This window comes from Rhipicephalus sanguineus, chromosome 9, assembly GCF_013339695.2.
Source record: "Rhipicephalus sanguineus isolate Rsan-2018 chromosome 9, BIME_Rsan_1.4, whole genome shotgun sequence".
Lineage (NCBI taxonomy): Eukaryota > Metazoa > Arthropoda > Arachnida > Ixodida > Ixodidae > Rhipicephalus > Rhipicephalus sanguineus.
In genome coordinates this window covers 28,382,623-28,410,534 of record NC_051184.2, presented here as the reverse complement: position 1 = coordinate 28,410,534, position 27,912 = coordinate 28,382,623, and the positions used below count along the sequence as shown (strand labels likewise).

Genomic DNA, 27,912 nt, shown 5'->3' with positions numbered 1-27,912 from the left:
CTTCATCAGGACAGTTGCTGCCACATTATTACTTCAAGTAATAATGTAATAATATAATAATTTGCAAATGTGATGATTTCTTATCGCATCGTTGTGCTCCATTCTATGAGCCTGGGCTCGACTGCACTTGTCGAAAAAACCTACAGCAACTGTAACACATTCTTTGCGAAGGCATAGAGCCGAGGAAAATTCCATATCCCGACAGCCTTAACATAAGTACACAATTATTTTTACACTCTTCGCCTATCCGAATGTGGGAATTACACTTGGGTTACTGGCCATCATCAATAATTATTTTATAAATATCATGCTACGCATGATATTTATATATAAATATTACACATGGTAGCATGGGATACCAGAATAATTTTGCTGCCCGAGTTTCGTTGACATACACGTATAGTTATGTACAGTGGGGATGGCAAGAAACGCGAGCAGTGCAGCATCTACATTCTCTGCTGTTTCACATTCCTTTTCAAGCACTTGTAGCCTGGACGTTCATAAAAAGCCAATGGAGTCATCCGTGGTGCAATCAAGAACCATTCTAACATCTTTTCATTGTCACCAAAGTCGGAACGCGATGAAAACAGCGCGTCATGCTTTTCGCGTTTCTTTCCATCTCCCCATGTACATGATGGCTTTTTTTTTTTTTTCGTTTTACCCACATTGAAATGCAGCCAAGCTCATCGATTAACGTGCGCAACTTTAAGCTAGGCAGTGCGGTGTGATTGCCACTGCGCAATGTTGTATGTGCTGGGTAACTTCCTTTATTGTGAGTATCGGAAGTACACATGAAAATAGTCTAGGCTGGTTTCCACAACCATCACAATGAAATGTGTTACATACACTGTGCCCTTCATCCCATCTCTGTTGAGCAGGCACAGTCGCTGTCGATGTTGTTACAAAATGATGCTTAGCAGTGGGTCTGGAGGATCATATCTTCCTTTGGTATCCATGTCCAGAGGGTCCTACAAAACAGCACAAACATCTTTAATTTTATAATTAAGTGCTCCCACAGAGTGTGCCAACATGTGGGGTTTAAGAGCACTGACCTGCAACACAATTTTTACTGCAGACAGTGCAAATGAACAAATGCTCATTTTATGCCAAAATGTCCTATCCATTTTAGTGACTATCTCAAACGTATCTGGAAAGAATCATGCTGACTTAAGGCATGGAAAACTGTGAATTGGTAATATTTCAGAGACAAAACAACTTTTGACCACATGAGAGCTTACCGAATTTCGCAGAATGTCGTCTGAGTGATCGCTCATCAGAAAATTTATGGCAGTATTGGTTTTTGCATCAATCCAAAATTTGGTTTACATGTTAAGCAAAGGCGTTTGTGTAAGGTGTCTGAAGCCCAATAATATTAGTACTGCAATTTTCTTGCCATGTACACCTCTAGAAATTTTGCCAATATGTTCTATGTTCGAATTTTTTCCCTGCAACATTGCGCTACGTATGATTATCTGAGAAATCAATACTTGCTCTATGAAAGATATATCATGATTTAGAAATACTTTGCGACAACTGAAGTGGGTAAATCTTTCAAAAAAATCCCAAATTTGTAAAAATCTTCATTTGGTCTACATTGAGATGCAATTTACATGACGTGGTGCTCCAATTAAACATCAGCTTTAAAGCTCAACTGAAAGCAAATAAACACTTTTTTTTTTATCGCAAGTTTTGTCATTACAGTTTTTGTTTTAAACAAAAAAAAACGTTTTTGAAAAATTGCCACTTTACTACAACAGGGAAGTTCAATGAGGAAGCTGCGCCATAGGAACAAATGGGAAGATAGCCATCAATGGGAAACTTCAAACGCTTTTTTCTTGCTTAAAACAAAAACCGTAATGGCAAAACTTCCTTTACAAGCCTTTATGCTGTTATCTTCTTGCCACTATACTGTCATTGAATGATAAGTGGTAATAGAAAGAAAATGCAGTAGGAATAGACATGACGTTAACTTGTACCAGCATTATAAAAATTTACTGACGCTGAGCGAGCAGGACTATAATACATATTGGTATTGAAAAACCTGAGGTCACAACTGCTCTATATACTGACTTTCAATAAAGAACCAAAACGGGAAAATGCACTTCTTTTACAGGAGGTGGCAGAGTTGAAGGGCTAGCTGTCTCCACCTTGATGTCAACATTCATCATAATCTAAAACATTTATAATCAGAATTTCCTTATCTGCAGTGACCACGAAGTCGTATGCACACAACATGTGCTGCAAACGGTGGGAGATGAGCATGACTGCAGTTCGTGTTTGTGCGCTGCAGTGTGCTGTGCATTCCTGCACTCCACGCGCATGCACCACGGCTCGAAATGTCCCGCTAGTTGCCGTGAATGCGGCGCCACTTCCCAGCATCCATACCGTTTACCTCCTAAGCAGTACAGAAAAGAGTGGGGATGGATAATAATATACATACTCCAAATGCGGGCACTAATTGTGGTGCGTGTAAAAGCATCAGACTACGTACAGCACACAAAATTACTTCTTGTGCAGCAACAAGGCTCTTGCGCCAGGCTGTGCGACATACCATTTTTTTTTTGTGACAGTTAAACACAAAAATACAATCCTACTCAAATCGTGAGAAGCATGCTTGAATCTGTCACAATAATTCACGGTCTTTTCATTTGCACCAGGATCTAATCACATGTTCTGACCAGCTGTTGGTCCCTTTAAACATACCAGTGTCAACAAGACAAGAGGATAAATGATAAGAAGCCACCTCACATTTACTTGAAGGTGCCACTGAAGAGCTAATAAGTGAAACACAGTCAGAATACTGGACACTATAGGCATTAGTTGAGAAAAGTATTGCATGGCAATGGCTGCGTGAAATTTTAATGAATGAGCCCAAGAACAATTTAATTCCAGTAATTTTGTCCTGTCTTTTCATACAATGAGGCCATACTGTGGCCAGCACGACTTTTTTAAGCACGAAAGCTGCACTTGCTGCAGCTTCACACAGTGTGCACGAGTTCTGTCAATCCTTTTAGCCATTCTTCTGGGCCGAAAAACGCCCAAGTCAACTTACTCAGGCTCAGACATACCCACGAGTTTGAGTAAGCCCAGCAGAGTATAATTAAGGTAAGCTTGAGCCAGATTCGAAAAACTCACGAGTCGATTAACTCACGCTCAGATATATCCATGAGTTTGAGTAAGCCTGGCAGAGTACAATTTAGGCGAGTTTGAGCCAGATTCGAGAAACTCACTCATAAGTCAACAAGCTCAGGCTCGCATATCTCCACGAGTGTGAGTAAGCACAGAAGAGCATAATTTAGGAGAGTTTGAGTATCAGTATACCTATCTGAGAATAAACTTGGCGAGCTTGAGTTGGAATACAATTTCAGGAAATTTGAGTAAGCTCAGCTAAGTAAAATTTGTGTTAGATTGCTTCAAGTTAGCTCAGACGAGTAAAACTGGTGAGACTGAGTATTAAGTTCGCCAGGCTCATATTCTGTTTTACAACTCGGTGAATTAAGGACATGTGCCTAATGAAAGGAGAGTCACCTTCACTGTGAAAAAACCGCTAGTGGCAATTGGGTAAATGGAAAATGCTGCCGTTGCAGAAAATAAGAGCCAATGGAATCGCTGAAGTCTTAGTGCCTTCTCTTTCATTTCAGGCTATCCAAACTTGCACCAAAGCGAGTATGAAACCTGCAACTATGAGTTCAGCAATGCAATGACTAAAGGCAGGTTGACAGCTATATGCGACAACTTATGCACACATGGCACCTCCTAAATAAAACAGTTTTCTCCCGTCTCACAGCTGTATCAACCTGAACAATGGGATGTGGGAAGGACCACAGCCTAACGATTCATAACATGTTTCTGAAACTTCCGTTTATCCACTGATAATAGTACTAAAATAATGTTCCTTTAAAGCAGAACGCACAATTCACTTTCTTATCGAATTGCAGTGTAAGTAAACACTGCACAGTTCCATGCTGCTCTTCACTTACACAGGCAGCAGAAGCATGATACTGCTCCCAGGGCTTGCCGCGGTGGCCTCGACTGCATCGTGCGTCTGACGCATATGAGCAGTGACGTGGTGACGCTTGGCAAATAGTCTCTCGCACATCGGACACTTGTACGACTTTTCACCTTTGTGCGATTCCAAATGAAGTTCCAGCTGGGATGCACATGTGAATCTGCTGGGGCAAAGAGGGCACAGGTGTGAGCTTTCTATCCCGTGCCACTTCAAGTGCCTCTGCAAAAATTTCGTCTGCGTGAAGGCCATGCCACACTCCGGGCAGTTGAACATCTCCACTCCACTTGCATGCAGCTTCTCGTGTTTGTCCATAGATTTCTTGCAGCGGAATTTGGACGGACATACCGGGCATGCATACACCACCTGAGGCTTATGCGCACACATGTGTACATCGAAATCAGCCTTCAGTGTAAAATTCCTGTAACAGAAGGGGCAAGCATAGGGCTTCTCCTCGCCCGAGTGAGCAAGCAGGTGTAGAATGAGACTTTCCCTGGTGGCAAACTGCTTACTACAGAGGGCGCAGGAATGCTGCTCCTCAGCTGTGTGCGCGATCTCATGCCTTTTCAAGTCGTCCTTTGTTGTAAAGCACTGCCCACACATGGCACACTTGAACAAGCTGTCGACACTGCATTCAAGCTTTTCTCGTGAATATCCTGTAGCTCCTTCCGAGCATCTGTACATCAGAAAGAAAAAAAATAACATGCAATAATATTAATAAATCAGTAAAAAAAATAAATAGCTTGTACCCATGAACGAACACGATTGGTCACTGCATCAAAATGATATACACTAAGAAGGATACTGTTATAAAATTACACCATTTCCCGCTAAAGGGGACCATGAGGCGATGCGAAGCCGGAGCACTTGCACGTTCGCGTTTCGTTGGCGTTCGTTGGGCATGCTACCGACCTCGCGTCGTGGAACGCGAAGAGGAACGCTACGCGCGTCTTGTCTTCCTCTAGCCTGGCCGTTAATTCTCACAGGGCGAGCGGGGAACACGGTCCATAGGCGTGCGAGAGGGGGGCAGCGTAGGAATGGAGAGAGAGGGGAGGGGACACGCATGCGCTGGTGCTCATCGCGGGGTTGCGCAGGAGAGAATTTCGGCATGTCTAGCCCGCGTTTCAGAGGGAGAGTGGAAAGGGGGAGGGGAGAGGGGAAAGGGAGAGAGTGTGGAGAGGGAGAAAGGGGAAGGGGAGGGTAAGTGGTGAGGGTATGCGCAGTAAGGGTGGTCACGCCGCACACCACCACCACCACCACCACCACCACCGGATTGAACTCCGCCATAAGATACTTCGCATCTAAAACAGCCCAATGTAGATACTTGCCCCTCAGCTATGCCAGCACCTCTGCAACTGAGTTGAGCTATGGCAACCAACAAGTCCAGATACACCAAAATGACCAACTTCAGTGGCTTATCTACTTCAGATGCTCGAAAGCCTAATTGCAGATGCTATGATCTCTTTCCCAGCACATGCATGGCCATGCTCCATTGTAAGAGCATGGGCTGGACTGAACTTTCTGTAAAGCCCTGCAGCAGCCCCATAGTCATACAGCCTGACCATAAGCACACAAATGTTTTTATACTATGCCCCTATCTAAATGTGAGAACATGATAATATGACCCTTACGACCGGGTGTCCAAAAATTCATTCATGGGTAATTGACCAATAACCACAATACAATTGTTGGAAACACGGTACCACGGTACACCAGATTAGTTTTTCAACCAGAGCTTCTTTTACGTGCACCCAAATTTATGTACATGAGCGCTTTTTTTCTAATTTTAACTGCACTGAAATGCAGCGACATGCATGAACTGAAATCAGCAACCTGAAGCAAGGCAGTACAGTACTATGTCATTGCCACTGCACTATAGTACATGCTGGGGGCCCCAGGTATTTCTAGCCAGAGTTTAAAAATATGCCGACGCACTCTATGACGATGCAACCAAATGCATGTTGCTGACTATTTCATGGAGTAAGTTAGACTATTTCTTGTTTTCTGCTTCATTGCCTAATTAGGCATGTTTAATTAATTAACATTTGAAACAACGAATGTGGCCAAAAAGTTCCAATGAGAAAGTTGTAGATAGGTTCGGAAAATGTCTCATTAGACAGTTTCTAACTTCCTATCTATTTAGTATTAGCGTTTTTCTGCTTACTACAGATGCCCGCAAAATACGAAAAAAGACCATGTGACATGCCCGCTTGTACACCTATGCACACCGTGATTGCCTTGTTCCCTAACTTTCTGCATGCAAATGACCATAGCATTTGACCAGGTGTGAGCGACGATGGTGGTGGCAGTGCGATGACGCACGTTTTGCTGGCGGCAACACAAACAATAACCGATGCGCCTGCTCATCGCTGTCATGAACCACCAAGAGGGAAGCATATCGTTTGCATGCGTTAGGGTGCACTAGAACGGAACGTTAGGGAGCACTAGAATCCTGACGTGTACAGATGCATAAGCGGGCATGTCACATCGTATTTTTTTTTGTATTTCATGGGCACCTGTAGTAAGCAGAAAAACGCAAATACTTGATAGACACAACATTAACAAACACAAAACTAACAAAGAAAATGAGCCCTTAGATCCGCTTCTTTCGTTCATTAATAGATAAGAAGCTACAAACTGTCTGTTCAGATGCTTTGAATCTACAAATTTCTCATTAGAATTTATCGCCCAGCTCTGTTGCTTCAAAAGTCAGTCAATTAAACATGTCTAATTAGGCAATTAAGCAGAAAACAAAAACTGGTGTGACGTACGCTATGGAACAGTCAGCAACATGCATTTGGTCAATTGTCATAGAGTGCGTCGGCGTATTTTTAAACTCTGGCTAGAGATAGCTGGGGCACCCTGTATATGCAGATACTTTAATGTAGGTACTGTAAGTACAAACGACGATACTCTAGGGCTGTAGTCATCCCTATAATAAATGTATTTCGACTGGTACCACCTTTATCTTTCACAGGGGACCAGGCACTGCTCACCCTTTGTTGCTGTCTGTTGTGGCTACACTTCCTGGTATTTGAGTACCGCTTGTTGATGATGCTGCGGTAAAAATCTTTGGCATAATTACTGGAGACTCAGATGGTTCCTTTGTATCCATTTCCAGAGGGTCCTACAAAACAGTAAGAAGATTTTTATTTTACAATGGCATGCTACCACAATCTGTCAAAACGCATGCACTTAATCCTCCATGGTGCTGAACCCTTTAAAAACTTTTTAACCTCTTGAGGGTTTTCGCCGTGCATGTACGGCAGAAGCTTCCTGGTACCAAAGGGTTTTCGTCGTACATGTACGGCATAGCGTTTATTTTAAAAACGCGCGCTTTTTTCGATCATTTCTTTTGATTGGCCTGTGCTGCCACACTTCGGGAATACGTGTAATAATTTTTTTTCATGCGCCTATGTCTCTCCGTTGTATTTTTTTTTTTTTTTTTTTTGCTTCGCAAAACGGCGCGCCGCTTATCGCTTGCCCATCCGAGCGCGTTCGCAGTGCAGCTGGTTTAAAGTGCGCACCTTTTTCGATCATTTCTCTTTCTTGGCATGTGCTGCCCCGCTTCGGGAATAAGTGAAATTTTTTTCATGCGCCGATGTCTCTCCGTTGCTGCTTTTTTTATGCTCCGCAAAACGGCGCGAACCGAGCGCGCCCGCGGCGCGTTTGGTTTCAAACGCATGCCTTCTCCCATTTCTCTTGCTTGGAATGTGCTGCCACGCTTCGGGAATACGTGGAACTTTTTAATGCTCCAATGTCTCTCCGTCTTTTTCCTTGCTTTCCAAAGAGGCGCGGTGGCTTGCAGTCACGCGCACGCGGTCCGTCTGGTTTCGGTTTCATCCTTCGGGTGGTTTTCACTTCTTGCGCCACAAAGCTGATGGCTGTTTGATTTCTAATCTCTCAAAGGGTGACTGCTTGTTACTCTCTCGTTTATTGCTCCCCGGCGCGCGATTACATCTGTTTCTGTGCGGCGCTAATTACACAAACGACGCCACCGTGATTGCGTTTCCTGTTTTGGGGTCTCGGAAAAACTAACTACGTCTTGTTGGCGATAAGACAAAGGATTACTGTAGCTTTTTCACTCGTTTTGCTTTCCGGACGGGCACAGAACCATAGTTATCTTCCGTGCGCTCACTGATGCAGTTCGCCTACACTATGGAATCGCGCGCCGGTTGCTCTGCTGCCAGTGAGTCGAGCAGCGATTCTTCCGATGCGGACTATTCCCCAAGTGCCGAATCAGAATCTGATTCATTGGATTTCAGTTTGTCAGACGAGGATTTTTTGACGAGTTCAGACTCCGATGACGATCAAGGAGCGACATCTGAAAAACGTGAGCGGCGAGCTATGCATCAAAGACTATCACACGCTGAAAAGTTTTTGGGTTAGAACACGAACATTTTTAACCGGAAAAGTACTCTGGTGCGCTTAATTTTGCATGTCTGTGAGCTATGTTTACTACAATGCATAATTTTTATTTATAAAAAACTGTTAAGTTTTGTTTTTTTAGGGTTTTGCTTGATTTTATTACGAATAAACCATGTGTATGTAACAACAAAAATGATTTTTTTTGTCACTTTAGGTCACGAAAAAAAATTTTAGACAATTTTTTTCTTAAATAATCGTCTGAAGAATTTATTTCAGCAATAAAAAAATTACACATTTTCAGACTGGATTTCACGAAAAAATTCGACCCTCAAAGGGTTAATGGTTTTAATGATTTGATTCACACATCGGCCATCATGCGTTCTTCTTCTCCTAATGCTGTCTTGTTACGTCGCTTTTTACCATGAAGCTAGGTTGGCACTGGTACCAAAGAAATAAAGGAAAGGTTAACTAGGATTACGCTACAGTTACAAAACAATGCCTTGTCATCACACATCACACTTCCAACTAGGCAGGCGCTCAGCTGTGCGGTGCCACTGCCACTCAATAAATAATAATAATAATAGTATAATAATTTTTATTTGCACAACAATGTGAGCCCTCCGGTGACGTGCGAGGCTAGACAGAAAGGAAATACCCTTACGCGCGTGCGTCTGCTAGCCGTCACCGGAAGGTGAAGGTGAAACCAGTATGGTGAAGGGTATGTGCGACAACCTATGAACACACCATACCACCTAAAATGAAGAGGTTCAATGCTATCCAGGGGCGTAGCCACGTTAGGGCACACCTGGGCCCGTGCCCCCCCCCCCGAAATTTTTTTTTGCCATAGCATACAGAGCAGAAAATGACACTCGACCACATCTGCCTGCTCGTCCCCACTACAGATCAAGGAGGTGCCCCCCCCGAAAAAAATTTCTGCCTACGCCCCTGATGCTATCCCATGCATTAGCATTTGGAAAGAACTTCTCGAACTGGCATTCATCTAGCGTAAACATGGCTAGAATAATGTTGCCTTGAAGCATTGGATCGCAACGTGAATAAAGAAACTGATCATTTCCACAATGCACTTCACTTACAGGAGGCTGCATGGAGAGGGGGCTACTTGGCATTTCCACCTTGCTGTCGGTGCTCGCCACGGCAGCCTTGACTCCAACATGTTGTTCGCTTATGTGTTCTTTGAGGTCATGACGCCTGGCAAAATCTCTCTCACACAGGGCACACTTATGCCTCTCTTGACTCGTGTGATTTAACACGTGTCTCTTTAGATGACACTTGAGAGCGTATTTGGCTGGGCAAAGATGGCATGAGTATGGCTTCTCTGTCTTGTGCCACTCCAAGTGCTTCTGTAGCGCTGTCGCCTGCTCGAAGGCCTGGCCACACTCCGGGCAGTTGACCATGTCCACTCCGGTTGCATGCAGGTGCTTGTGCCAGTCCAAAGATTCTTTAGAGCAGAATTTGGATGGGCATATCTGGCATGCATATGCCGACTCACTCTTATATGCACGCTGGTGTCTAAACAAATCAAATTTAAGTGTAAACTTCTTGTCACAGAAGGGGCAAGCATAGGGCTCCTCGCCCGAGTGGACAAGCAGGTGTTCAATCAGACTTTTCTTAGCTGCAAATTGCTGGTTACAGAGAGTGCAAGCGTGCTGTTTCTCATCTGTGTGCATGATCTCGTGCCTTTTCAAATCGTCCTTTCTTGTAAAGCACTGCCCACACATGCCACACTCGAGCAAGCTGTTGACACTCTCTTCAGGCTTTTTAGGTGGATATCCTCTAGGTCCCCCATCCGAGATTCTGCACATCAAAAAGAAAAGGATAATAAGCAATAACATTAATAAATCACTAAAAAATGAATAGATTGTAACGAAAAAGAACTTAATTGGTTGTTGCATAAAACTGACACAGACTTAATTAAAAGGATAGCGTGATAAACAGCATAATCAAGATACCAATGGTGGTCCAGCCAATTTAGGCTTTGGAGCAACTTTTGTAGCAGGAAAATAGCGGTTTAGCAGCAGATTTACAGCAAGAATAGCTGTGCTTTGGCACTAGTTTTGGAGCAGAAATAATACTTTCTGGAGCAGTCCTGGCGCAGAAAAACACTGGTGTCTGGGTCACTTAGAGCAAGTGTGTGACTATTTCGTGTAGATCCCTGTGCGAACAGCAAGTCTTGCTTTAACATGCACAAAGAAAGAAGGCCAAATGTCAGAGAACAGCATTTCTTCACATGGAGTAATGCGACATGTTGACTTCACAGCGATATACGGGAAGTGTATTTCGGTGAGGCATTAGTGACGAAGGCGAAGATGGCACGTACAGTTTTTGTGTGCGACAGGTGTCAAAACGCCATTACAAAGAGGACCTTTGTAACCTGAAGCCGTAAGTCTGAGTCTGAGTGAGTCCGGCTGTGTAATATGTTGGCGAGTTTGAGTCCGAGCTAGTCCGGTTGAGAAAAAGTTTAGTGAGTCTGACTGAGTCTGGTTCAGGAAGCTTTGGGTGAGTCTGAGTCCGAGTGAGCCCTCAGAGTAGAATATATTTGTTATGTGAGTCTGAGTGAGCGCCAACTTTTTTGCTGACCTATGGTACAGTGTGACACTTTTGATTCCCTCCCAAGCATATTCGGTGTTGAGCACTTTCTTCTGGTTTTCTGAATGTTAAAAAGAAGTCTTCTTAAGAGTTGAAATTGATGGTTTTGGTTCAAGCTAAGAATTAGGTTGCATACATATGATCTCGAATCATTACTTTATTTAAGATAATTGAGTTCATCCAAAGATTGCTTGTGAGTGGCTGGGATCAATGGGGTACCAGGGCAAGTAGATCTCAACCACGCACTTTTTTTTTTTTTAGGTTGCCACTTAGATACGCTTTGGCAAATGAGTACGAAATTGATGGTTCTTGTTGAAGTGAAGAGTTATATTTTACGGCTAAAGCCTTAAATGACTTAAGTTCGAACGAGGGAAGTGACTGTCAGCATCGACATTAACATGAATGATGCAAAAAGTCACATGGTCAGAGATTACTGTTTGATGACATTATGATGACATCGCAGATTACCATAATTGGTGACGCCATTTGTTACATCACTATGACCTCATATGATAATGACATCATCACATGGTTAAAGGTACGCTGATCCGGAGGCAGTGCAAAACTAGGTGAGGTGTAGAAAGCTTGCGATGCTTCCGATCCTGCAGTTAGTGCACAACCACGTTAGGTGCAGAAAGCTTTCAGGGGGTGGGGGGCAAGTATCAATACATCGACTGAGAAGAAAAATAAGAAGATGGCTCATAGTTAATTCCAAGTTTACCAATACAGTCAGTCGAGTGCCACTCTCAGACTAAGTCTTGCATTAGGGTAGCGTTACTTTTTATCGCGATAGCATTAAAGAGCTCGTTTTGCAGAAATTCCGGTGTCGGCGGCAGTGCTGACGGTCGTGAGTGAAAAATCAGCGTTGTCCGTGAGCAAAAATTTGAGATAGATGCTTAGACATTATTAAACTGCGCAAAAAGACGAGGACATGAGTATGGAACATACAGAACGATTGAAAGCTGGGCTAGTTGGTGATACGTAATGGGCAAAAACAGCGCGCAGACGGACGGGACGAAGAAAAGGATACACAGAACAAGCGCAGAAATGATCTGTGTATCCTTTTCTTCGTCCCGTCCGTCTGCGCGCTGTTTTTGCCCATTACATACAGAACACCACGAGCGCAGACTCTTGACTTCAATATCCTGGCTATTCTTCCTATGTGGCCCCAGGACGGAACCAGATGACCAAATAGTGCTTGCATTTACGGAGAGACTATCCTGCGCTTCAGGCAATAAGCCAAAACACTGGACAGGCAGACGGACACAGTGATCAGGTTCACAGAGGAAATTGCTGCCTCTTGCTTTGGTTGCGCACATATAAAGGAGCCCACAGGAGAATAAATGTACTTGAGTAGGACGTTCTGGCGGGCTAGTTGGTTCATAGCTTAGATGTTATTAAACTGCGCAAAGCAAAAGGCAGCAACTTCCTATGTGAACCTGATTGCGGTGTCCGTTCGCCAGTCCCATGTTTTGACTTATTGCCTGAAGTGCAGGACAGTCCCTCCGCAAGTGCAAGCACTATTTGGTCATCTGGTTCCATCCTGGGGCCACGTACGAAGAATAGCCAAGATATTGAAATCCGAGTCTGCGCTCGTGGTGTTCTGTATGTTCCTTACACATGTTGTCTTTTCGCGCAGTTCAATAATATCTAAACTATGAACCAACTAGCCCGCCAGAACGTATTACTCGAGATAGATGCAAATAAATAAATAATAAAGAATCTTTGGTCCGAGTGAGAATTGAACACAGGCCTTCTACGTGGCAAGCAAGTGTTCTACCACGGAGTTGCCAGTGCTGGAAACTGCTTCGTAAAAGAACACTATAAGAATGTCATGTAGTGGCAGAAGTCTCTTTAACACACGTAATATTGCGTGGTGGAATCATAGAATCGCCCCAGGCAGCAAAACACTTGAGTTATGCAACGAGTGGGTGGTTTAAAGGTGCCCCCCCATTACAAAGTGTGCAGGTGAATGTGGCACCTCACGGACGCACGGTGGGTACATTGCCAATTCGCAAAAGGAAGAACTGTGGCGTAGTGAGCACTTCGCAACTGTACTTGCAGTAGGCCTTTTAGGATAGTTTGAAACGGCCAATGTTACGCGCACATACGTTCCTTTCTTTGCAGCATGGTTGAAGGCAATGTGTATGGGGCTCAATTATGCTATCGCGTTCTACTCTTGAAGGCGAAGCACAAGCATCCTCCAAGTTTTTTTCTTTCTTTTTTTTGGCCGATAAACTGCCACAGATCTGAATTATGATTTGTGTAAGGACACTGTTTACAGCATGCAGTGCTCTCAATAAAGCGAAAGCCACATGGCCTTTCTGCACTACTTTACAGTGCCCCAAAAATTTGAGGTCGTTTGTCTTGGTATTAGCATGCGAGTTCCCCATCAACAGCACTAGCCTTCGAGACTAAAGATGACATGCGAAGATGTCAGTAGCGGAGCTCACAGGAATACGTGACGATCTGGATTCTCTGCGTATGTATGCTTTGATGAGAAAAAGTGCATTGGTGGAAAGAGGGCAACGGTATGTCACAATCTTAAAAAGCCCTCGCGGTTTTTTGAGCAAGACCAGGAATATTGCAGGCGACATACGCTCACATGAGCGGTGTGCAAGGCCTAAACAGTGAACTTTGGCGCAGTTGGCGCAACTTATACTGGGCTTGGTGTAGCGAGGTGCAGACAAATTGGATTGTAGCAAAATTGCACAAATGGCGCAGTTGGACCACATTTCAGTTGTGCCAGCACCTCTGAAACCGAGATAACATGAGGCACCAAACAAGCCCAGCTACAACAAAATTATCAACTTCAGTGGCTCATCTATTTAGGATGCTCGAAGTACTACTTGCAAATGCTATAATCTCTTCCCAGCAGATGCATGGTCGTGCTCCATCCTATGTGCACTTTCCGAAAAGCTCCGCAGCAACCCCATAATACAGCCTGACCATAAGCACACAAACATCTTTACAGTATGCCCCCATCCGAGTGTGAGAATATGACCGTTATGACCAGCTGTCACAAAAATTTCATTCATGGGTATTTATCAATAACCACGATACGACTGTGGGAAACATGGTAGCACGGTATACCAGATTAAACTTTTCTACCAGGGCTTCTTTTGAATGCACCGAACTTTATGCACACAAGCATTTTATTTTTTTCTCAGTTCACCTGCACTGAAATGCAGGCACGCACATGGACTGAAATATGCAACCTCAAGCAAGACACTACGACATCAATGCCACTGCGCTATAGCATATATATTTACATACTTTACTGTTACTATTGGAAGCATGAACAACCACAGTCTAAGGCTGTAGTCATCCCTATAATAATTAAATGTTTTGTCAACTGGTACCACCTTAATCCCTTCTCAGGGGACCAGGCACAGCTCACCCTTTGTTGCTGCCTGTAATGGCTGTGCTTCCTGCCGTTTCAATACTGCTTGTTGATGATGCTAGAGATACAATCCTTGGCATAAGTACTGGAGACTCAGATGTTTCCTTTACATCCATTTCCAGAGGGCCCTACAAAACAGTACGAAAATATTTATTTTTACAGTGGTATGCTACCACAACGTGTCAAAACGCATGCGCTTCATTTTTCATAGTCTTGAACCCTTCGAAATACTTTTTCATGTGCAGTTTGGCTCACACATCACCTGTTCTGTCATTCTTCTTTTCATATTGCTATCTTTTAGCACTGCTCTTACCATGAAGCTAGATTAGCACTAAGACCGAAGAAGTAAAGAAAAGGTTAACTCGGAATATGCTACAATTACAGAACAATGTCTTGCTGTCACTCTCTCACATGCGCTCTACACATCACAGTTCCAATTAGGTACTCGGCTATGCAATGCCATGGCCACTCAATAAAGTATAGCGAAGAGCATGTGCGACATCTTATGAACACACCGTGCCACCTCAAAAGAAAAGCTTCTATACTATCTTGCGATAGTATTCTCGACGAAATTCTTCGGGCCATTCTTCATCAACCTGAGCTACAGCTTGTCGGAAACATTCATGCATTAACATTCAGGAAGAACTTCCCAATTCCCGAAGTGCCATTTATCTACCGTTAACATGGCAAGAATAATGAGACTCTGAAGCAGAATACCACGATTCCTTTTCTTTTTGGATTGTATCGCGAATAAAGAAACTGCTCAATTCCACATTGCACTGCACTTACAGGAGGCTGCATGGAGAGGGGGCTACTCGGCATCTCCACCCTGCTGTCGGTGCTTGCCATGGCAGCCTTGACTCCAACATGCATAGTGGCCACGTGTCTTCTGAGGCATTCACGCCTGCTGTAGCCTCTCTCGCACACGGCACACTTATGCCTCTTTTCACTCGAGTGCGTCAACGCATGCATCTTTAAATGACATTCGTAAGTGAACTTGGCTGGGCAAAGATGGCACGAAAGTGGCCTCTCCTTTCTGTGCTGCCGCTTCAAGTGTGTCTGCAGCGCTTTCGCCCGCTTGAAGGTCTTGCCACACTCCGGACAGTGGACCATCTCCACTCCAGCTGCATGCAGCTGCTTGTGCCTCTCCAAAGCTCCTTTAGAGCAGAATTTGGATGGGCATATCTGGCATGCATATGGCATTTCACCCGTATGCAGACGCTTGTGTTTAATCAACCCAGCCTTAGATGAAGACTTCTTGCCACAAAAGGGGCAAGGATAGGGATTCTCGCCCGTGTGCTCAAACTTGTGTAGGAATAGCCTATAATTGTTAGGGAATTGCCTGCTACAGAGAGTGCACGAGTACTCCGGCTTCCTGGCTGTGTGCAAGGTCCGATGCCTTTTCAGGCTGCCCGTTCCTTTAAAGCACTTCCCACACACGTCACACTCGTACAAGCTGCCGACACTCCTGTCACACTTTCTTGGTGAAGATTCTGTAGCACCTTCCAAGATTCTGGACAAGAAAGAAAATAATAATAAAAAAATATTAATAGTAACTAAAGAAAGTATACCATAACTTATAGTCAACTGATCAGTCGCATAATAATAACGTAGACTTAGAAAGATACTATGACAAAGAGCACAAAGAAGACACTCACTTTTCAGTAGCACCGTTACAACTAAGACGACATTTAAAGGGACACTAAAGGCAAATATTAAGTCGACGTTGATTGTTGAAATAGCGGTCCAGAAACCTCGTAGTGCTGCTTTTGTGCCAAGGAAGTGCTTATTTTGAAATAAAATAACGTTTTAGTGGTCCGCATCGCGTTAGCGCGCTTCAAATCTCCCGCCTGAAAATACGACTCTCATACGTCACTGCTGCCGTGCCCAACGTTGCCCGCTTTTTCTGCGCGGCCGCCGACACTAGTAGCAGCCGAGCGGAAGTAGCGGGACCCACAGTAGCAACAACGGCGCTGCGGCAAAGACTTGCTCGGATGGGCACATTCAAAGCCGTCACCAAGTTGCGGTTGGTCTCGTAATCCTCAGTACGAAAGTGCAGCGAGCACACACGCAGAGGTTTTGACTGTTTAGCACACTGGCACAATGGCATGACACTAAGCCACTTCGAGCGTACGGGTTCATTCCGCGGCACCCAGTGAAAAGACACACCGGTTTCCTTGCTGCAGCACTAGCGTTGTGCACCATTCGGGCATCCGGCAATATCACACGCATGCGGCATTTTGTCGGACTTTCTGTCAGAGCGACTTTCACGAGCGCGCAAAACACGCACGGCAGTACGCGATCCCGAAACTACCACTGAGACGGGCGAGGCACAGTTCAGCGAAAACGGAACCTTTGAACCATGTTTGAACCACGCGCGCCGTTCCCCATGGCAACGCCACGGAGGTTTTGTTTTCCATGAATCAAGCGGAAACGAACAAACAGCATTTTATTACGTCTTTTGTTGCTCGGAATGTTCTTTTTTTACTGCTGCTAGTTTGATTACTAGTGATTTATTGTAGGCCGACTTCCCTACGTCATCGGGATCACTTCGAAAATGTCCCACTCGTGGCGCTCATCATGTGATACATTTAGCTTAATTTCTCGGTAAGTAGGGCACTGCTGTTGATAATATTGCCGTTTTAGAAGTTGTCATACATTGGGCTTTCACTCTGACATAAATTGTTATTTGCCTTTAGTGTCCCTTTAATGGTTGAGCCAGTTGGCCTGGCATTACGGAAGAGGCAAGCTTGCACAACAAATATAGATAACAGCACAAGAAAGGAGACAAAGAGAAGAGCTACCCACAACTGCACATAGAGAGAATGAAAAGAAAGAACATTAGGGCAGTTTCGCAATAAGGGTGTCAAGCCTGAAGGAAGGACGGAGCTGGGCGGCCTTCTTTGTTTCTCTTTCTTTCCTCTTCTGTTTCTTTCTTTTCTCTCATCTCTCTGTTTCTTCTACGTCTTTCTTGTCTCTGTTTATTTCTATTTCTTTCCACCTCTCTCCATGTACTTTGTTTTTCTCGCTCTTTCTATCTTTCTGTTTCTTGCCCTTCTTTCTCTATTTCTTGCTTCCTCTTTCTTTCTATCTGTTTCTCTCTCTCTCTCTTTATTTCGTTCTTTCTCACTAGTTCTCTGTTTCTTTCTATGCTATGCTTTCTCTCCCCTCCTCCTTTCCTTCCTCCTCACTTCCCTTTCTCGCCACCTTGCTGTACTATACTCTACAAGGCTATGCTATGCTCTGCTGGCGTGCCTGGATAGCCGAGTGGTTAGACCGCTCGCCTTCGGAGCGTGGGTATACGGGTTCGAATCACGCCTCGCCAAGAATTTCTCTCCCTCTCTCTCTTTCTTTCTCTCTCTCTGTACTCGTTCTCTCACCCATCAGAGTAATACCATCCCGTGCCGGAGAAATCGGCGCACGTGTTTTAGGAGCGAAGCAGAAAATGAAGACAGTGCATGCCGATTCATGATGACGATAGTTTCTGTTCGAACTACCCAGCGCAACGAAAAGCTTAAAGAGCTCCACTCTTAAAAATGCAAAGGTTTGCCAGAAGGACGAAGCAGTCGATGTGATGGCTACAAATTGGAATACTATTATACAAACCAAAGCTAGCAGCTATTCTGGCAATATGAACTGTAGTAAAAGTGGCTTGCTAAATAAGCAGGTGTGTCGTCGGGTGGAGAGACCCACACGAAGAGGAAGACTTGATGACCATGACATGCTGTGTGTAGCATGATGGTGTGGATGACAAGTGGCTACCATGGGCAGCACGTTCAGGTTGTAAAGCCTATATATATATATATATATATATATATATATATATATATAAGTTCCGTGCTGCCAGCCCGTGAAGCAGCACTAGAGGGGCGCACTGCTATACTGATGAAACACCGGTCAAGCGGAGATGCAGCAGCAGTAGGTGAATATGATGTTCCTGCTGGCACTTGCTTCAATACAAATTCAGCGGTGAGAACACACTGTACATGAAGTTATCAGCCATCACTGCAACTACACTTTGTACTTGTTGCTTCGCAGGTCACTTTCAAGATTCGCACAGCTGTGCTCTAGACAAAAACAGCTTTTACGCCATCTTCCGGGAAGCTAGTGAATGAGCCACTGCAACTCTGAGGTGGCTTTCGCAGTTCAGAGACGCTGGCTCAGTCTCAACTGTAAAGAATCTCCACAAATAGCATGTCACTTGCACATTGCCAAGTTGCCTAAAGTGTCATGCCACTAAGCAAAAGGTCAGTGGTTCTATTCCCTGCTCGAGCAACTCAAACAGAGCATCCTTTAGTACGGTATTTCTTAGCGAATTATCTATGTGTATCCATACATATACCAGGTGTTTCAAGAAATGTGTCCAAAATTCTCAAAAATCAGGGAAATGCGGTATTTGTTTGATGCCATCACAATTACTTCTTCTGTAGCCGCAGGCATCTTAAGGCTAGCATGACTAGGAGCCATGCCAGTCAAGTGAGGCTTTAAGTGATGATCGAGAAGCTGTCAAATGAAGAATGCTCCTTGATCCTGTATTTTGCGGAGCGCTGTCCTATTCGCTAAGCATGTCCTTGTCACGCTTACAAGAGGATAGTATGTGCTTATACATGCCGGAATGTCAAACTGGTTCTGGCAATAAGTTAGCAAGCTTTGAGACGTAAGCAGGAATATACATCCTAAAGTAATGGAGGAAAAACCAGGAACAAAATAAAGGGAGAAAGAAGGGGGAATGATGTAGGTAGAGCTTTTCTTAAAATTATCTTTCACAAGAAAATTTAAGAACAGGAAATCTTCCTTCCCTTGTAAGCCGGTGAAACTAACGAAGCAGTTAGTGCAAGTCGCACTTGAATATCAAGGTGCAAAGTACAATTGTAGCAGAATGACACAGTCTGATCAACACTGTTAGACACCTATGCAGGACAACTACAGTTTATATTAAGCAATACATAACGGAAAGCTGGTGACAGGGGCAAAGGCACATGGCTAATCACATAAAAAAGGGAAAGCATGGGCGCTTAATTGCATGCTGTATGCTCTAAGAATACTACTACCCGACATGGCTCATTTTATATGCAAGCTTACTTATTCACTACTGAGACAAAGAATTTGCACAAGAGGGCACATTGTCCTTTGAGAAAGTCAATAGGACATGCCACAAAAACATGCAGCTCCTAAACCATCCTTCAAGGAAAACATAGCTTTTCCAAATTTATAGTGATCCCATATACGATCTGGGCTAGATGACTCACTGTGCTCTAAAACATATTGACAAGGTTGACCCCATGCTTTCTGTTTCTTTGTCTATCAGTGACGCATCAAACATAAGCATAAAGCACAAAGCTGCCATTAGTGAATTTATGTCCCAAATAACATGTGTAACACATAAATAGGTTTGCATGATGGCAAATGAACTTTTTGCTGGACAACCTTTTGCACCAGGATAAAAATCTATTCACCTCCCCGGAAAGCATGATACAAACGGTGCTTTGAATTGTGTTTCACTGTACTGCAGTGAGCTCACCCAAGGCTGATATCCATGCTGTCTTTTGAAGTTTCAGTGCTGTCACTTGCAACTGTTGAATCAGCTGGTGGCCCTCCTTTGTTGGTGTCAACATATGTCTACAGAAGAAAAAAAACTATGCATTAATTTTCAGAAGCACTGCCAACAAGCAAAATAAGGCCATGGAGATTATAGGGCAGAACAAATACCGTATACACTCAACTAAGGGCTGCGCTCATGTAAGGGCCGCTCCCCCCCAACTTGGCAGTTCAAATTTCGAAAAAAAAAAAAATCTCGCCAGCAAACGGCAGCGTCGGCCCTTCCGCGAAAGGGCTACACCCCATCAAGATAGCAGAAAATAAGAATCAAAAGAAAAAAAAATTTCCTTCACTTACAGGAGGTGGTGTTGTTGGTGGGCTAGTGGGCTCTACCTTGATGTCAATGCCCATCTCATCCTGAAAAAAAAAAAAAAGCCTTTTTTTCTGATGTGAGTTGCAAAATGACCATGTACATTAAACAATGCACACATTTGCAAGAGAGTCTAACTCTATACACTCAAACACCGATATAACGAATACGGATGTAACGAATTATCGATTATAACGAAGTCAATAGAGATACAGTGTTACGAATAAACATTTATAACGAATTTTCGGATATAACAAAGTTATTTTCGTGGCTGATGTGACTTTGTTATAATGAGGTTTGAGTGTATTCTAGATCAGCTTAGTGCACTTGTGTGACTAATTTACATTGTTACGTATTGCTGACAAAGCTTTGAGGATACTACTGTCGTAAACACTGGCTTGAAGTAACAAGAATCAAAAGCAAACGAAATTCCCTTCACTTACAGGAGGTGGAGTAGTTGGTGGGCTACTGGGCTCTACCTTGATGTCAATGCCCATTACATCCTGAAAAAAAAAAAGCCCTTTTCTCTGATGCGAGTTGCAAAATGACCATGTACATTAAACAATGCACACATGCGCAGGAGAGCCTAACTCTATATTCTAGTTCAGCTTAGTGTACTTGCACGACCGAATTTACAGTGTTATGTATTGCTGACAAAGCTTTGAGGATACTACTGGGGCTGTATTCTCAAACGACCGCAGAAGTATCGCCTTTGGTGAGCACAGACTGGCTATTGAGCAAAACCGGAAAAGTGAGGGCGCCATCTAGTATTTCCATCGACGTGACGGTGCTCTACGGCACTCCTGACATGCCTGGAATAAATGAACACATCCTATCACCGCTGGTTGGTGGTGAAGTCTAGAATTTCAGTGACACAGATGGTAGCTTCTAGTATTCAATCCTCGGTGGATGTGCGCAGCATCTTTTACGCTGAAGCTTTCCGTGAGCATTACCTTGGCGTGCTTTCAGTACTCGTTCTTTGCCAGCACGTGTTTTTTTGTGGTATGAACGTTTCAGGAACATGAACTGAGCGTTGCTCGCATAGTTTATCGCATGCCGGCAACATGTTGAGATGATATCGCTGCGGTGGCACACTACAGCTGAACTCTCTGAGTACACCGTGTTAAACTCTCAACGAAAATAGATTTCACACCAAGGTGCATACTTTAAATATTATACGGTGCATTAAACAATTGCACAAAAAAACGCTGAAAGCACTTTCAACACGTCCTATATTTCAAGTAGCCGCAGCCAAGCCTGGCCACTGTGTAGAAGACAGCACCCGTTCGAAAAAGCTGCACTCCGGTCACTCTGCGCTCGTACGGTACGCTCACTTGTGTTGTGAGACATTTGTAACACCAACAGCCAGTGCAACAATGACGTCACAAACAAGTGTTTCTTCAGTTATTGAACGCATCAGATTCTACGTCACCCAAACGCGATACTATCGCACTTTCGCGATCGTTTGAGAACACGGGCCCTGTCGTAAACACTGGCTCGAAGTAACAAGAATAACAAGAAAACAAAATTCCCCTCACTTACAGGAGGTGTTGTAGTTGGTGGGCTAGTGGGCTCTACCTTGATGTCAAAGCCCATCTCATCCTGAGAAAAAAAAACACCTTTTTCTATGATGCAATGCAAAATGACCATGTACATTAAACAATGCACACATGCGCAAGAGAGCCTAACTCTATAGTCTAGTTCTGCTTAGTGTACTTGTGTGACCTAATTTACAGTGTTGTATTGCTGACAAAGCTTCGAGGATACTACTATCGCAAACACTGGCTCGAAGTAACAAGAATCAAAAGAAAAGAAAATCTCTTCACTTACCGGAAGTGGAGTAGTTGATGGGCTACTGGGCTCTACCTTGATGTCAATGCCCATCACATCCTGACGAAAAAAAAAAACTTTTCCGATGCGAGTTGCAAAATGACCATGTGCATTAAACAATGCACACATGTGCAAGAGAGCCTAACTCTATACACTCATTTCTCGATATAACGAATACGAATATAACAAATTATTGGTTATAACGAACTAAATGGAGAGATACAGTGTTACGAATAAATGTTTATAACAAATTTTTGGACATAACGAGGTTATTTTTGTGGCAGATGTGACTGTTAAATGAGGTTTGTTTGAGTGTATTCTAGTTTAGCTTAGTGCACTTGTGTGACCTAATTTACAGTGTTATGTATAGCTGACAAAGCTTTGAGAATACTACTGTCGTAAACGCTGGTTCGAAGTAACAAGAATCAAAAGAAAACAAAATTCCCTTCACTAACAGGGGGTGATTGAGTTGGTGGGCTACTAGGCTCTACTTTGATGTCAACGCCCACCACACCACGAAAAAAAAGAGAAAGCCTTTCTCTCTGATCTGAGTTGGAACAAAACCATGCAGATTAACAATTCACACATGCACAAGAGAGCCTAACTGTATTTTAGTTCAGCTTGTTGTACTTGTGAAACCTAATTTACATTGTTATGTAAGAATGGGTGGTGGCTTGAGAGAGTTGGTGATCCCATATCGACATGACTGCACAGCACAAATCGAACAAGCACAGAGGACAGAATACAACACAAGCACTAGAACGACATACGAGAGGACACAACACAGACACTGGAACAAGGACACAGGAGAATACAGCACTAGTGCTGCAACAAGCACATAGGACAGAACACAGCACAGTTGCTAGAATGAGGACAGAGGAAAGGACACAGCGCAGGAGCTGGAATGAGGACAGAGGAGAAAACACAGCATCGGCGCTGCAACGAGGACAAAGGAGAGAACACAGCACCAGCGTTGGAACGAGAACACAGGTTAGGCACTGGAACAAGAAAAGAGGAGAAAACACAGCAGAGGAGCTAGAACAAGGACAGAGGAGCGAACATAGCACAAGTGCTGGAACGAGGATAGAGGAGAGGACATAGCACAGGTGCTGGAATGAGGATAGAGGAGAGGACACAGGACAGGCGCTGGAACAAGGACAGAGTAGAGGACACAGCACAGGTGCTGAACGAGGACCAAGCAGACGACATAGGACAGGCACTGGAACAAGGACAGAGGAGAGGACACAGAACCGGCGCTGTGACAATAATAGAGAAGAGGACACAGCACAGGTGCTGGAACAAGTACAGAGGAGAGGACACAGCACAGGCGCTGTAACAAGGACAGAGGAGAGGACGCAGCACAGGCACTGCAATGAGGACAGAGGAGAGGACACAACACAGGAGCTGGAACGACGACAAAGGAGAGAACACAGCACCGGTGCTGGAACAAGCACATGGAAGAAGACACAGCACAGCTGCTGAAACGAGGACAGAGGAGAGGACACAGCACAAGCATTGCAACGAGGACAGAGGAGAGGGCACAGCACAGGCGCTACAACGAGGACAGAGGAGAGGACACAGCACAGGCGCTACAACGAGGACAGAGGAGAGGACACAGCACAAGCTCTGAAACGAGGATAGAAAGGACAGTGCACAGGCACTAAAACGAGGACAAAGGAGAAGACACAGCACAGGTTCCGGAATGATGACAGAAGAGAGGACATAGCAAAGGCGCTGTGTTGTCCTCATTTAATCTACGCTGTGCAATCATATAATTTAGTAAGAAGCGAGAAAAATCCCGCTTGCCACCAAATAAATAAGAACACTGCTAGTCTTTGTCTAATGGCCCAGACGCATCAGAATGTTTCTAACATGAAACAGGAGAATCAAATGGAGGCACTCCCTTTACTTACATCAGACAGTGTGGCAGGAGGGTTAATTGGCTCTACCTTTATGTCGACAGCTGCCGTGCCCTGAAATAGATTTGTTTTCATTTATTTCCGAGCTGAGGTGGGAAGGAACCATGTAGTCTAAACACTACACACATGTTGAAGAGCCTCATACTCCATCAAAGTTCAGCTTAACGTACTAGTGAGAACTATTTCACACTGTTAACTGTATGAAGGCAGAAAGGATCCCGAATGCCACTAAACTAGCAAGAACACCGTTGGTCCGTGTCTGACTACCTTATCAATCACACACATCCAAATATTGCTCATATAATAGCAAAAACAAAAAAATGAAAACATTTTTTTACGTACGTCAGGTAATGTGTTGGGAAGGATGATAGACTCTACCTCCATGTCAACATCTGTCATGGCCTGAAATAGACATTTTTACTTGTTTCTGAGCTGACTTGAAAAGCGAATTTGTACTCTAAACAACGTAGACATGCTAAAGAGCCTCATTCGCCAACCAAGTTCAGTTTAGTGTACTAGTGTGAACCATTTTACAGTGTTCACTGAAAGAGGCCAGCAAGGATCCTCGTTCTCACCAAATAAACAGGAACACTGGTGATCTGTGCCGACATTATTAACACGTAAACACCACAATAACACTAACACAAAACCAGCTAATCAACGTGAAAATATCTAAGTACACTTACATGAGGCAATGCAGAAATTGGGCTACTTGGCTCGATTTTTATGTCAACACCAGTCATGTTCTAAAAAGAAACACAAAGATTGAATTTCTGAGAAGAGTTGGAAGCAAACCTTACATTTTGCACTACATCCACGTTTTCACTCTCTCCTTAGGTTCAGATGACTAGTGTGAACCGGTTCAGACGTTTAACTGTAAGAAGCTACTTCATTTCACACTCAGTCCTTGCACAGCAGTGGTTTTCTGCAAGTGTTACCCAATAAGGTCAAGAATAAGTTAATTTAGGTCGTCGTATGCAGGTGTATTTTTCTGCTATGAAGCTATATTCAAAACAACGCTACTTCTGAGAAGCACACGGACAAGAAAAGAAGGTGCAGATTCCAAGTGACAGCACATCTCGTACATTCCTCTATCAGGTTTAACAAAAGTTTTCTTAGCATCTTCAATCACTTTGTAGGTGCTGCCTGTTGTCAACACAAATATACAATCTTGGCCACAGTGCACATGAACATTCTTGGGCAATCGCTGAGAATGGTAATGACCTCAAGAGACACGCAGAGCTGGAGGTAGGAAGTGACGTTGGCTATCGAGAACGAGGGTCTGGGTCCGCACTAGTTGGCAAGTTAGCATATTAAAGATGGAAAATCATACAGGAACAGAAAGCACTCTTCTTGCCCCTTCTCCTTTGGCTGTTCATATCTGTGAAATTCACCTAGACTTTGGACAAAGTAGAAGCAAAGTGTAGAGAAATAAGTGAAAAAAATAAAATGAAGTATATTTTAATCACCCACTAGCTTATATTACAATGAAAAAGGCTTCTTGAAGCAACCGTAGCAAACTTAAAGTGAATTTAGGCACTGTGTGTTACCTTACACACAAAGTTACACACACAAACTGAACTGTGTGTTCAGTTTGTGTGTGTAACTGGCGCTCAGTTTTAGCCTTAGTGATGATGCCTTACGTGGACGACTTCAAATTCCAAGAAACAAAATATGTATGTAACTCATTCTTACTGTCCAGATGTAGATTCCTTTCCTTTCAGTAATGTTTAATGAGCCTCCTTAGTATTCATATACAGTCGCATATTTACTTGAATTACGCACTATTATATTACAGCTCATTTGAAGTATTGAACTCCCAAGTTTCCCGTGGGGTGGGTGTCGCTATAGGCAACTTGGGATTCCTTCCAGGCGAGCCTTCTTAATGCCTTTGACTGGCGCTGACATTCTACATGCATCGGCGAATTTACCACACATTCCCTTCTTTCCCTTCCTTCTCTCTCTCTAGCATTTTCTGTTTAACCTCCCTGCCTGACTGTTTCCTTCCTTCTGTGAAGCACCAAGCACATGTGTACCATTTTATGGTGGGCATCTGGTGACATCACTCATGAGTTTCTTCTAGCTGTGGTGGATTCCCGACGACTTCAAGGACACTGCAAGGCAAACCAAGAGATGAGAACCTATAAGCAGTGTACCTGGTCATGGTACATTTCTAGTGCATAAAATATTCACAGGATTCTTGATGGTGCAGGCAATCGAAACCAGCACCTAATATGTTGCAGGTTGATCGTTTCCCATTTCCCCACTTCTGTCATACCATAGCACATGGTTTGACGTTAAATTTGCTTGCCACTCGGCAGGTTCTTACATCTCCCTGAATCAGTGTGTTCTAAACCTGTGTTGAAAGCACTCTTTGGTACGGACATGTCTAGATGACAAGTCAATTGTCACCAGTTGGCAAACCCAATTCCCAATTTCATAACATTTCCCCCCAGTTTTATTTTTCTTTTTTCGTGTATGCTTCTAGGTATTTTAGGTGGATTTTAACTAAGCATCATGAAAGACTCATTTGGCACTGCAGGAAGATTCCAGAAGCTTTAAAGAAACTTTATAAATTTGTGCAGTAAACTTAACCAACTTTGCTGAGCCCAGCCTACAGTCAGACTACTTAAAACACACCTGTGTTTTTCTCTCTCTATTGCTACAAGACAAGGAATTTAACTTTATTAATCGACTGTAAACACGCGCCTTGGTTGTTTGCCTCTCTTATGTCTCTTTACGACATGTGCGATTCAACTTCATTTTAGTACATATGCTTTTTCACAAGTGCATTACTTTCAGTTGTGAGTGAGCGCTTGTGGTGCGAGTTTCCTTGTCCCGCATTACTCTAGTTCATTTTTTTTCACTTGTTCATCTCGTACAATACTAAACGTTGGTGCCGTCGTCTGCAGCACATACGAGAGCACAGCTCAGCACTACAGGGAAGCAAGCGGGGTAACAAGGACACAGAAGCGCACAAATGAGATACGAGCCAACATACACAGTGTGTCAAAGCATTCGCCATTTTGATTGGCTATGCTATGAAAGACTGTAATAATTGGTTGCAATGTGGAACTTTCTGTTTCCATTCCCTAGCCAAGTAGTTGCTATATGTTTCTTCTAAGTACTTATAAAGTAATCAAACTACAAACTTTGCCGAAGCTGACTTCCAGGAAATATTTGCGGCCCATGTCAAGTGATACGGCCAGACTACTTGGTGATGTTCAGACACTCGGGGTTTGGCACTTGGTAATAGCACTTGGTGAATTAAGTTCCAGCACGTTAACAACATAGATGTAGCGTCTTAGACACTTCGGGTTTGGTGGAACGCATCGTGTAGCATTCGGGGTTGGGATTGCGTTAATTCGAATCATGCGGAAGGTCAATTCCAGCTTTACGAAAACTTGACACAAAACACACGTTTCGATAATCACGGGCGGGCCTTTCGTAGGGCCACCCCAGACACTGAAGAACGCTATAGTAGGGACCGTAGCTATAGAAAGTAAGTTGAAAGACGCCATGACGATGCCGCGCGAAAACAAAAGTTCCGGGGAACTCCGACGGGAGAACCCCACGCTCACGCATCACTTGACAACCCCCATTTGAAGTTTCGTGCGTATTTTTTTTTTTTATTATTATTAAGTGCTGCTTGAACATAACTGCTCCGAATGAGCCGTAATTTTTCTTCCCAAATTCATCACGTTGGTGTCAGCGATGCAGAAACCTATGTCACTGGCCACGCAGTGACACGGACCAACCAATGACTTTGTACGCACCGCGAACAACACAACGACCGTAACTTCAGCAACTGCCATAGAGTTTTACCTCTCGCAGCGATCCACATGAGTGAAATAGATGCCACTGCTATCAT

General features: G+C 43.8%; 1 protein-coding gene and 1 long non-coding RNA gene across 4 annotated transcripts in view; one reads left to right on the top strand and one right to left on the bottom strand.

Moving 5' to 3' along the window:
- The window catches only part of LOC125759810 (uncharacterized), a 99,005-nt gene that overhangs the window by 46,410 nt on the left and 24,683 nt on the right, over positions 1 to 27,912 (top strand). The gene's annotated exons all lie outside the window — the stretch shown is intronic.
- LOC119404859 (zinc finger protein 271) lies at positions 19 to 26,157 on the bottom strand. Of its 3 annotated transcripts, XM_037671538.2 has the most exons (15): positions 26,078 to 26,157; positions 24,728 to 24,787; positions 24,384 to 24,443; positions 24,036 to 24,095; positions 22,123 to 22,182; positions 21,835 to 21,894; positions 20,736 to 20,795; positions 20,280 to 20,339; positions 19,906 to 20,003; positions 15,174 to 15,897; positions 14,382 to 14,512; positions 9,469 to 10,189; positions 7,003 to 7,133; positions 3,981 to 4,682; positions 19 to 968 (listed from the first exon to the last, which is right to left on the bottom strand). In XM_037671538.2, exons 1-15 carry the CDS (start codon positions 26,102 to 26,104, stop codon positions 914 to 916), a joined length of 3,009 nt encoding a protein of 1,002 aa, XP_037527466.1. In that variant the 5' UTR covers positions 26,105 to 26,157; the 3' UTR covers positions 19 to 913. The 3 variants fall into 3 exon arrangements, with proteins under 3 accessions (XP_037527466.1, XP_049274991.1, XP_049274992.1); XM_049419034.1 differs by lacking the exon at positions 14,382 to 14,512 and having other exon boundaries at positions 9,469 to 9,507; positions 15,213 to 15,897; positions 26,078 to 26,145; XM_049419035.1 differs by lacking the exons at positions 9,469 to 10,189; positions 14,382 to 14,512 and having other exon boundaries at positions 26,078 to 26,145.